Raw genomic sequence first — 11,670 nt, 5'->3', positions numbered from 1 at the left:
TCTGCTTACTTCTTTTGTGTTCACAGCTCCCCAGGCTCACTATCACGACATCTGGGCCCTTCACATATGTACATCATCCACATACCCACACACTTTTCTGGTAACACACTGTCAGGGCACGCTGCACTGCACCGCACTGCTGCCCTCTCCTTCTCCTTTTTCTCTCTTGCACCCTTTCTTTCTTTCTCTCTTTCTTCCCTTCTTCTCTATCTTTATAGGAACGACCTCTCCTTTTCTTCTACACCTGTAGCATGGACACATCCGACGCTGAGCACCCCACATGGGCACCCTGATGCTGGACACGCCACGCATTCCTACTTGTATTTCCCTTCTCTGACACTTGGGATCGACCACAGAGCCACCCATGATAACCTGGCTCCACCCGGGGCTGATGTTGTAGGCAGGCACAGCTGGTACTGCACAAACAAACCGAATATCGCAATCTCCCCATCCCAGCACATCCCCACTTCACTAAACACGTCGCACACATCCTCATATACCATTTCTACCCTTTCACAATTTTTTCCTATTTTTCCAGACACATTTCCGGTCCCCACAGACCAAATTCCCATGCCCACCCAGCAGTGCGGCCACACTCAGACTGGATTTCACTTATCTCAGCAACCACTGCACCGATTTGGACGATATTGGTACCGTTGGAAACGCGTCATTTAGGATTATTAGGATCCATAATTAGCGGGAGTTCATTGGCGATGGATGGAGTTGGGTATTTTTTGGCTGGAAATCATTTATTGCTTTATTGTTTTCTTGATTATTGTTTTCCCTTCTTTTTTCCGATATTGTTTGTTGCCGATATGATCCACCTAAGCACATGGGGCACATCGGATATTTTTTATCATTTTTATTTGATCATTTCTCATATATACCTGTACATGAGGATGTATCTACTTGTCCCCTTGGATTAGAAACCACCGAGTTTGCCCCTCCCAAGCTAGTAGGGAGTAGTACGATATAGAAGACCTCTAGATCAGTCCTCGCCTTAGTGTCACCCAGAGAGGTGGGGTGAGAGACTGACTGGAGTACACCACGCACCGTAACACACCGGACCATATTTCCCTTTCCCCACCTTTTCCCTGACCTGTTGGATACCAAATCCAGTCCCCGTCCTTTCCTGTTTTCCTAGTGGGTTAGATCCCTAGCCTGCTTACAACGTGGCACCTCCATGTGACCTGTTCCCACATGTATATAAACTAAGCTGAAGCAGGACTGTAAGGGATATAGGCCATGTACTCACGGCCTACCTTATTCATTCTTCATTCTTTATTTATCGCATCAGGTTTGTACCCGATGCGACACTTCTATTCCCAAACCCTTCATTTCTACCATGCGGTCCCAAGCTGCAACTATCACATGTATATACAATATTGTATTTAACCTACATGCAAGGGGGGTAAAGGCTTCCCCAGCCTTTTACCCCCCCATTGATAAATACAGCTTCATACAGCGTACTTCAGCGGACTGGGAGTGTAAGGCAAAACCTGACTATTGCGAGATCACTCGCGAACTCAACCTAAACAACGCTTACACTTTTTTACGCTCAGTGAGCAAACAAATTTAAACCTTTCAACTTCTTCTTCGATCGACGTTGCAAAGCATGCCGATCTAATTGAAGTTCCTGACTTTTTGTTACCATCATGGTAAAGAAAGCTTCGGGTTTGCCCTCTGCAAAGAGGACGAGGGCAGCTGCATGAACAACATGCAGACTTTGGATAGCGCTGGGGTTCCCAGCATTAACACGCCTGATATCCCTCCCGATCCAGGAGAGACAGACGACCCCAACACATCTCCAGGTCCACCAGGAGACCTGGATGCGCCGGGCCCTTCCCAATCCATGACCATGGTTGTACCTGCCGTGGTCGCACCTCTTCCCCTTGAGGAAGACCCACCCGACGCACCAGTTGGACCTGATCTGTTCGCTGATGTGCCTGGTTCCCCTGATCCTCTCAGATTGGGTGAAGCGTTAGGGCTTGGTGATGGCCCTGACAACTCAGTTGAGGTCGTCGACGTGGGTGGCACCAAACCACGAGCAAAAACTCCTGGATCGTCGAACGATCAGCATGATGAATTGATGATGATGCTAAGAAGCATTGATCAATGGCTGACTTGCCATGACGAGGCTATAGAGGACTTACAGGCTTGGATTTATCGCCCTAGCCCTGGATTGGCTGGAAGCCAAATCCCTCTAAACTCACCCCAGTTTGAGGCAACAAGTGTGCCTCCACCTGTACCAGTCAGGGGACGGGACAGAGAACCCATCCAGCGACGAAACTCGCTGGTGGATGAAGTCTCCGCTGACAAAGACTACGTCAGGACGACCACCTACCTCCCTGTGCCCGGGCATCCCAGTGTGAGGATGACGACATATGTCCCTCATGCTGCTGAACCCGCGCCTGGGAGTTCTTCGACCCCATTGCCAAAGAGAATCCCTTCTTATCTGAAGGGAAAGATGTCAGGGTCGCGTCCGCGGTTGAGGCGGTCCGGGCATAGCGTCCGGTGCTGAGGACCTCACGGGGGGTGGATCGGGTGTGCGTACTGGCAGCCCCGATGTGGGACGGCGATCCCTGGCCACTTAGACTGAAGTGGGAATGTTGAGTTGTTATTAAAAGGGGAACTATGCTACTTACCTGAAGTGGGAATGTTGAGAAGAAGGTTACTTCTTCGGTTCCCACCCCAGGTGTGTTTATATACATGCGGCTTGGGTCACATGAGGTCCACCACGTCACCCCGCATACAGCCGCAGTCACCCGGGTGTCCCCGTGGGGGATCCCGAGGGTGTATGCTGCACGCGCGCGCACTAGGTTGCACCCTAGAGCCGTCCGGGGTCGTCCGGGGCTAGGCATGTCGTGTGTGCGTCGCGGGCGGGTCAATAATACATGGATATAAGGGAAGGGTCGTCCATGTGAAGTAGAAATAGAAATAGAAATGGAAATGGAAATAGGAGTGGAAGTGGGAGAGGGATAGAGGGGGAAGGGGTATGAAGGAGGGGTGCAGGGTGGAAGAGGGGGAACCGGGTGAGGTGGGCCCGGGTGGAGGCGGGTCAGGCGGGTGTGCCCTGACAAAAGAGTGTCGATTGGGGCCCTCAGGGCCTGCCTGTTGTCCTCAGAAGGACACAGCCACTTCCTCAGTCGATTCCTGCACCTGAAGCGCCCGTCATTTTGGAAAGTTCGACAGACAAAGGGGAGACTGATCGCGATCCGTCATTGACCCGGAACCTACATCACGGTTCCGGGCCTGCCCTCGTCATGAACACACAGGGCGAAATAAAGAAAAAGCAAAGAACCATCTTTGCTCCCCATGCACCTAGTGAGATGTCTGTGGAGTATGGGACACAGATGGACGGCGATGCCGTCTACATGCACAGACCTGAAGGTCTGGACAATCATGCCTGGGAGATCAGACGTAGGCTAGGTTCCTACAGTCAATTTACCGTGCAGGACCCACAAAGTGGGGCCCTTGAAAGATTAGGCCAAGATTGGCCCAGTCGGGCAGATGCCCAACAAATTCCTCTCAGGGCATTGTAGGCAGGATAATCGCCCACGCACAGAGCCGGCTCGGATACCTGCTTCCACCATTCAGAAAACCCCTTCCATTCATGCGACAACTCGATACGGATTTGACATATAGAAATAGTGCTAATTCGTACGATTCCGACGATATCAAGAACGTCCTAATCGGTGGAGAATTGACGGAGTTCTATGTTGGGCAAGTTAGGCACGGGCATGTGCGGGCGTGGGAATCTCAAGCGGCAACCCAGAATTCCAGCCTCACTCGTTCCCACAGGGTCTAATAAATTGGCAAAAATGTTTATCGGCTGTGTGAGAGTTATCTCTGGCTGCATTCCCAATTTCGGTTCTTAATTTCGTAAATCCGTTGAGATATCGCTTATTTTCTTATATTTTCATATTTTTGCATCATTTCAGTTATTGATCAAAATTCTTTTATTGATACTATTACCCTTTTTTATTATTTCGCCTAATAAGATATGCAGGTGCCATATGGTACCAATATTTCCCATCAATTATTCTAAAAATAATTGTTCCTTATATCCTGTACATACCGGATTCTGGAAGAGAAGTTCTCCCCTCCCCCAAAAATTCTCTAAGGTGCTAGGATGCGCTAGAGTGGGTGTGAGTGTGTGGAATTCCAACAGTAGGAATAAGGGCAACAATCTAGCCTGCAACGAGTGGGTAGTGGATTTGTTGAGCCCGGACCTTGCGGAAATCCCGGAGAACTCACCATGGAGTTAAGGATCGAGAGCATAGCAAGTCTAGAGAGAAAGTAGGAGTTTTGGAGAGTTTGGCCCCACGAGCTTAGTTGGCATAGAGAGCTGCTAGCCCTCTTGCAGCGTCGAGACAAGAAGTCTCGACCCCACAGCCAACCATCTGTACCCTCCAAGACCCTCTTGGAGGGGCTTCAGATCCCATAGTGGTTTCCCCAGTAAAGAGGGAAAGGGAGCCTAGCTCCCAAGTTCCATGTGTTGCGAGCTCTGTCCACCCTTGGATGGTGAGCTCGACTATCCCCCATGACGGATTCGTTGAATCCACTCTCAGGTCTTATTCGAGGGACCTGAGTAGTTTGTCCCCCAGCGACCCTGAGGGATTCATGGAGGAGCTGGTTCACCGAATCGCGAACCTGATCAGGATAAGGATCCTGACCCCTCTTCCTGCTGATGTAAAAACAGAGTTATTAAAGAAAAACTCTGTTCCATTCCCCACGACCCTATGGTCTGGGGAGAACAATCTCGAAAAATTCAAGAGTTGGCTCGTCGAACTCACTTCCTGGATTTCAGGAAATGGGTGGAAGGGCGAGAGCTACAACGAGCTCCACATAGACGCTCTTGCTTGCACCCTAGATGGCGATCCTAAACAGATCGTGCTTCATGAAATGAAGCTAGGATTCGAGAGTGGGACCATCCCCACCTTCACTCAGCTTTTAACAAAGCTGATGCTCACATATGTGAAGAGGTCAGCAGCAGTACCTGCCACCAAACTCTTCAAAACGCTCACTTATGACCCCGCAAAGGGGATTAAGCATTTTTATACTCAGCTTCTCCGAGCATCGGAGAAGATGATCACTTGCCCTGACCAGGCGAGTTTCAACGAATGTTTTGGAAATGCTCTCCCCTATCATATAAGGGAAGAGCTCGTACTATGCAACCGAATTTCGGTCGACTTCATGTCCAAAGATGAACTGTGGATGGCTGTTCTTTGTGTTGACAACGCGATGGACTCAATGCGTGCAATAAACGTGTATAAAAGAGGGCTTGCCCCCTCCAAATCAACCAATACACACCTGACTAGCAAGTCGAGTGTATCCAACAACTCAACCCTGTCCACAAGGGGATCATCAGGAGTTGCTCCTAGGATAGCCCCAACGAGGGGCTATCCAAATTTCTCTTCTTACTCTAGTAATAAGAAGCCCACTGCAGCCACGATGAAGCCTGTTACAGGCTCACCTTCTTCACATGCCAAAGGGACTCTCCAGGCCCCTTCTTCGTCAAACAACCGGTATTCTTCGAATACCGGTAATTCTTATAACACCCAATGATGCCCTTCAAATCCTTCGAAGGGCAACCCCCTCTGCTACAAATGTGGCAAGATGTTAGACACTGGTCCAGGGTCGGCACCGAGGGTCGCTGTTGCAGGCCACTATAGGCCACAATGGCCGTGATGCCGTGAACAAGGCCCGAGGGTAGGGCATTTGGCTCAGCGACTCTAAAGGAGTGCTGTGCCCCCTAGCTGTCTCTTGGCCCTCATTTCAGACTTACTGGGGTTGCCTTGCTGGGGTCTGGACTTGGGGGTCACAGTCAAATTGATATTAGAGCTAAAGTACTATAATGTAGTATACAGGAGATATATATGAAGGCAGAATGAATTGAAGCGGACCCGGGCCAAAGGCCGAAGGGTCCGGAAGCAAAAGGGAACAAGGAGCGGGGTTGGCTGCACAGCGGCCGGCAATGACCGAGGGTCAAAACAAACAATAACAGATAAATAAAGGAAGGAGCGTAGGGCCGCGATAGCGGCGATGGTATTGTAGCGGCGCTGGACTCGGAGTTGGGCATGGGAATGGTAGCAGCCCTGTAGGGGCCAAGGGGGTGGGGTAGAGGAGTTGCGCTGGGCATGGTGCCGGAGGCAGACTCGGGGCAGGAAGGTTGGTGTGGCTGTGGGGGAGTCGGCCAGATGCAGGGGAGCCTAGGGCAAGCAGGGGAGTGAGCAGGGAGTCCTCAGGGAGAATAGGGCTGAGGTCGGGGCTCGCGCTCATGCTTGTGTAGTGGGAATGGGCTCGGGCAGCATCGGAACGGGTGGCTAATGGGCCAGAATGCACAGCCATGACACAAAATCGGATACTCTTTTGAGTGTCCAAACCATCCACCCAGAGCCAAATTATATGCTCTGGGCATAGAAGAGGACCAAGACCCTCCCCACGAGCCAGAGGGTCAGGGAGACGAAGATGATCCGTCTGGGGAGGCCCCAGAAGAAGAAGTTACCGCTGAAGATGGCGATCCCAATGATTGATTCGTTGAGGACCCATACGAACCGGCTGGCCCGCCTGATGAGATGGTCAGTGAACCTGAAGACGAGGTCGTCTTCGGGTGCTTAAGTTTACAGGGGATGGGTATTATTGACCCATCTGAGGACAACTATGCCCTTAAGTTAGCGTCGGCTCAAAGAGCTGACTCGCTCCTCTCTGAAGAGCAAATCGTCACTGAGCTGGTAGATGAACCAGTTCGTCGATTTAAGACTGAGGGGAAGTTGCCTCTCCCAAAGCCGGAGACTGATATAGTCCCGGCAAAAATAACAAAGAAAAACCCGCCTATGTTCAACGCAAAGTTCAGACTTTCGCGTGAGGCAGGTAAATACCCTACCAATCGGAGTGCTGACTTCCGTTGCACCCTGACTGGTCTCGTTGAGATCAATGGGACCAAAGCATTCACATTGTTCGATAGTGGGGCAGAGACCGACGCGTTATCCCCTGACTTTGTCAGAGCGTGTCACATCCCACTCCTTGAACTTCCCAATCCCCTTGTGCTCCAAATGGGCAACAAGGGGAGTAGGTCCTGTATTTACTATGGGACCAATGCTGATCTGACCATACTTGGTCAGAAAAACAAACACTACTTCGATGTTGTGAACATCGAATGTTACGATGCTATTCTAGGTGCTCCATGGTTGAACACCTACAAAGCTTTGCTGGACTTCGGCAAGCACACCATCCATGTGAAGGGCGGTCTTATCTCCACTTTTGACGTTCCTATGGAATGTTCCTTTGTGTCGACTGGCCACCAGGCCCGTCGAGATTTCACTAGCCTCTCTAAGAGGCCTCCACCCACAAGCTGCCGTGTGTCTGCTTCAACCGACACACCCAAGGTGTGACTCAATAAGGTGAAGGAGACTTCGCCGCCCAATCACTCCTCTAGGGAGGAGCAGGGTCCTCATAGCATATCTGCTATGAAGGCCACGTCCAATGCGTCCACAACAGATGCATTAAGTTACCCAGCTCACTGGCCTGATCCCCAGTCTGGGAAGTTACCAGAATGTTCTCATCTCGAAAATCGCCCAATGATGGATGATGGTTTTAGCGCCCTCTGCAACTGGTGGAGGTCGCAATTTGAGGATGTCATGGCACCTGTGCCTGAGATCTTACCTCCCTTCCGGGAGGTTAATCACAGGATCAACTTTATCGATCCCAATAAAAGGTATCATGAGAGGCATGCAACGTGCCCCCAATCTCTTGAGCAACAGCTACGAGAGAAAACTCTTCGATATGAGCACGCAGGCTGGTGGGTTTGCCAACCAGCCGTTATGGTGTGCCTGTTACTATGTCTTGCAAAAAAGGATGGTTCAATAAGAACCGTTATTGATGCAGGGAATCGTAATGCAAATATGATTCTCGACATCACACCAATGCCTGACATGCGATCCATTATGGATAGCTTGGCCAGGAATTCATATCGATCTTTGATCGATATGACAGATGCTTATGAGCAAATTCGCATGGAACCTGAGTGCGTTCCACGCACTGCATTTGCCACTCCTTGGGGCACGTACGTTTCAAATGTACTCCAACAAGGGGACTGTAATGGTCCCTCCACATTCCAGCAGATCGTGTCGTGGGTCCTCTGAGATAATATCAGGTGGGCTGTTCACACATGGTTTGATGACATATTTACGGGAACCAATACAGTTTCCGAACACAATGAGAAACTTCAGTGGGTGCACAACTGACTGAAGTCTGAACGTGTCAGGGGACGACTCCCAGGTCCCCATGACCCTCCCCTATGGCCCACAGCCTCAGGTCTGGCCAGCCCTATCCAGGGCACAATCCTACTGTGGGTAAGAAGATGAGAAGGAAGCTAACTTCTCATCTTCCCACAGTGGCCCCAATATCAGCAAAACTTCCGGGGATACCCGGAAGTCACATGAAGGGGTAGGAACCGGGCCCGGAGCATGCGGCGCACGGAGCATGTGCACATGCGGGAAGCGCAGCGGGTGGAAGCGGGTCCGGATGCGGGTCCGGGTCCGGGCTAGTCAGGGTGTGTGCCCTGACAGAACAGCTATACATTAGCCATAAGAAATTCGAACCATTTGCCCCGGTTCTCGACATTCTTGGATGCAAGGTTGATGGCCATGGAGTCCACACACACTCTGATAAAATGGCGAAGCTTCGCACTTGGCACAAACCTTCAGACCACTGGGAAGTGCGACGCTTCCTAGGCCTAATAGAATACCTTGCTTGATTTATGCCTAATGTTAGCACATACACTGGTCCTTTTCAGACCATTTGCACTAACAATCTGCCTTTCTTCTGGTCGCCACTGCACCAGAAGTGTTTCAATAACATAAAGAATCTCGCGTGCAAGACGCCGATTCTAAAACCAATCATCTGGCAAGTACCAGATGGCCTCTCTGAACAAGAGAGGAACAGGTTTCGAGTCTGGGTTATTACCAACGCCTGCCCTGCAGGCGTTGGGGCTATTTTGGCTCAGGGCACCAGCTGGGAACTATCCTGCCCAGCTGCCTTCATGTCAAAGAAGTTTACTTCGACACAACGCTCATACTTCACATATGAACTGGAAGCCCTATCCAAGTGGATGGACGAATTGACTGGAGGGCATGAATTTACGGTCGTTACAGACCATGAGGCCCTCACCTACTTCAAACAAAAGCAGCACACTTCTGGGCGCCACATAAGGTGGCAAAACTTCTTTTATGGCTTCAAGTGTGACATCCATCTTGTATGTCGAGGGCCACAGGAACGAGGTGGCTGACGCACTCAGCCGCTATTACGAGTCTTTGTTGGATGAAGACCTTCATTATGACGACTTTGTCTCTGTGGATGTCCGCATAGACAAATTTGGAGATGACCTCCCTCTAAGTCGTATTGAAGAGGCAGAAGAAATGCTTCTTCTGCATCGACTTTTGTTATGTACGACTCGCTATGGCAAGTAGTGTGAAGACCGTGACTTGGAAGCCGCGGTCCTAGACCCCCCCAACAATCATTCAGGGAGGAGCGAGCTGACACTCGCTGACATTGTACTGCCTGATTCCCTCAGGAGTGTTGTTGAGGAAGACGACTTCCTCTCCTCTGTGAGAGAAGGGTATGCCGAGCATGCAGCTTGGCAAGGGATTCTAGAGAATCCCGGACAATTCCCAAGATTTAAGGTCGAGAGCGGCCTTATTTCAAAGTTGAATGACTTGGGAGAACCACGTCTGGTTCTCCCAGATGTCATTCATAAAGGGGAGAAGGCGACTGGGATCACCGTCCAAAACGCACATGAGTTCCTAGGTCACCTAGGATTCCATAAAACCTTAGAATATTTACGCCGCTACTATTGGTGGTCTACAATGGTACACGACATGGAGAAGTATGTCTCCTCCTGCAAAACGTGCCAGACCACCAAGCGGTCTACTCGACGAAGAGCTGGGCTGTTGCACCAGCTGCCGATTCCAGAGGCCCCATGGTCCTCTATATCGATGGACTTCGTTGGTCCTTTCCCAGCGAGTCTAGACCATAACTACCTCTGGGTAGTTATGTGCTGTTTGACTTTGCAGGTTCACTTGATACCTGTGAAAACCATGATCAGCACGCTAGAACTTGCGTATGAGTTCTTGAAAGGCATCGTGCGCCTTCACGGACTCCCAAGATCCATAGTGTCTGACAGAGAGACTAAGTTTACGTCCAGATTTTGGACGGAATTACACAGGTTACTTGGCGTTCGTCTAAAAATGATGACTGCTTTCCATCCAGAAGGCGACGGACAAGCTGAACGAATGGTTCAGAGCGTCGTCCAAGTAATTCGCGCAGCTATTCGGCCAGATCAGTGCAACTGGGTACTAAAAGTCCCTCTTGCCGAGTTCACAATAAACTTGAGCGTGAATAAATCGACAGGGTATGCCCCTTTCGAACTTATCTATGGGACAATACCCCATATGATGGTGGAAGTTCCACTGACTAACCTCCCTGGAGTGGGCACCTTCACACAGAAAGCGTTAGATAACCTCCAGGGCACCCATGATGTGATAATAAAGAGTCGCGTCGAGCAATTGGTCCAAGCCAGTTGGCATAGGTGCCCAGATCTGCCTAAGCTGAAGGTAGGTGACTTCACCTACTTGGCGACCAAGGACCTCAACCTGCCTAAGGGAAGAGCAAAGAAACTCCTCCCCAAATACATTGGGCCATATGAGATCCTCGAAGCATTCGAGGATTCATCCAACTATACACTCAAGCTCCCTCCGGAGCTTCTCAATAGGGGTATTTGTTAGAACTTGCGGATTCAGACAACTCCGGAGTGGAATCGGAGACTTAGCATGGAAGGACCTTGGCCTCAGCGACTCAGGTGGAGCGCTGTGCCATTGCTGGTTGTCCTGGGGGTCCCTAATTTCGGATCTAGCAGAGGGAAAGTCTCTTGGGGGGAATTCAGGTCGATTTCGGACTGAGGTTACAAGTTACTAGGTACATTGTATATAAGGAGGGGTCTGGAATCAAAAGGAACAAGGGTAGGACGAAAGGAGACAAAGGGAGATGGAAAGAGGGACAACACCGAGGGTCAAGTGTTTGACTCAATGGTGTTTCCCAAAGGAGGAATGAAGGGCCAAGGCCCAAGGAGGAAGGAAGGAGGATGGGAGTCGGGAATGGCTAGCTGACTGAATAGAAGGAAGCAGCAGCCCAAATAGGAATGAGGGAGAATAGCGGAATTGAAATGGACAATGCAATAATTGCAAGGTCCGGAGTAAGTCCGGAAAGTCCGAACTTGGAGGTTAAACTCCGGAATATTGGCAAACGTAATTAAATGGAATGAGCTAACCAATACAATGGGTATAAGTGGAGGTGGGGTCAAAGTCTGAGGTCGGAGCTAAGACCGGAGGTTCCGGAGACGGAGACGCAAACAGGATTCCGGAGCAGAGGTCCGGAGTCAGGAGCATAGGTGTTGTGTACTCGTCTGGAAGGTGTCGAGGTTGGGGTCAGACCCGGAATGTTCCGGAGTCGGACCGAAGGTGGTGTTGGAGCCGGAGGTGGGATAACCTCTTGGGAGTCGGCAAGGAGAAGGTGACGGAAGGGAAGTAGGGCGCTGGAGTCGGTTTCGGAGTTCTGGGAGCCCGGAGCGGAGGTCGGGATTGTACGGATATGACAGTATTCACCCCAAGTTTC

At 50.6% G+C, this 11,670-nt stretch overlaps 1 protein-coding gene across 1 annotated transcript; it reads left to right on the top strand.

The window, feature by feature from the left end:
• Nucleotides 1–1,345: 1,345 nt before the first annotated feature.
• On the top strand, nt 1,346–3,478 carry EI90DRAFT_3018710 (uncharacterized protein; the record flags this gene model as incomplete). Its single annotated transcript, XM_039057252.1, has 4 exons — nt 1,346–1,561; nt 1,634–2,368; nt 3,147–3,420; nt 3,456–3,478. The coding sequence occupies 4 exons, from the start codon at nt 1,346–1,348 to the stop codon at nt 3,476–3,478; spliced, it is 1,248 nt and encodes a 415-aa protein (XP_038912765.1).
• Nucleotides 3,479–11,670: the final 8,192 nt, after the last annotated feature.

The sequence above is a fragment of the Cantharellus anzutake genome (assembly GCF_015039405.1).
Source record: "Cantharellus anzutake strain C23 chromosome Unknown EI90scaffold_47, whole genome shotgun sequence".
Lineage (NCBI taxonomy): Eukaryota > Fungi > Basidiomycota > Agaricomycetes > Cantharellales > Hydnaceae > Cantharellus > Cantharellus anzutake.
The sequence above is the reverse complement of the archived record's forward strand: the minus strand, read 5'-3'. Positions and strand labels throughout refer to the sequence as shown.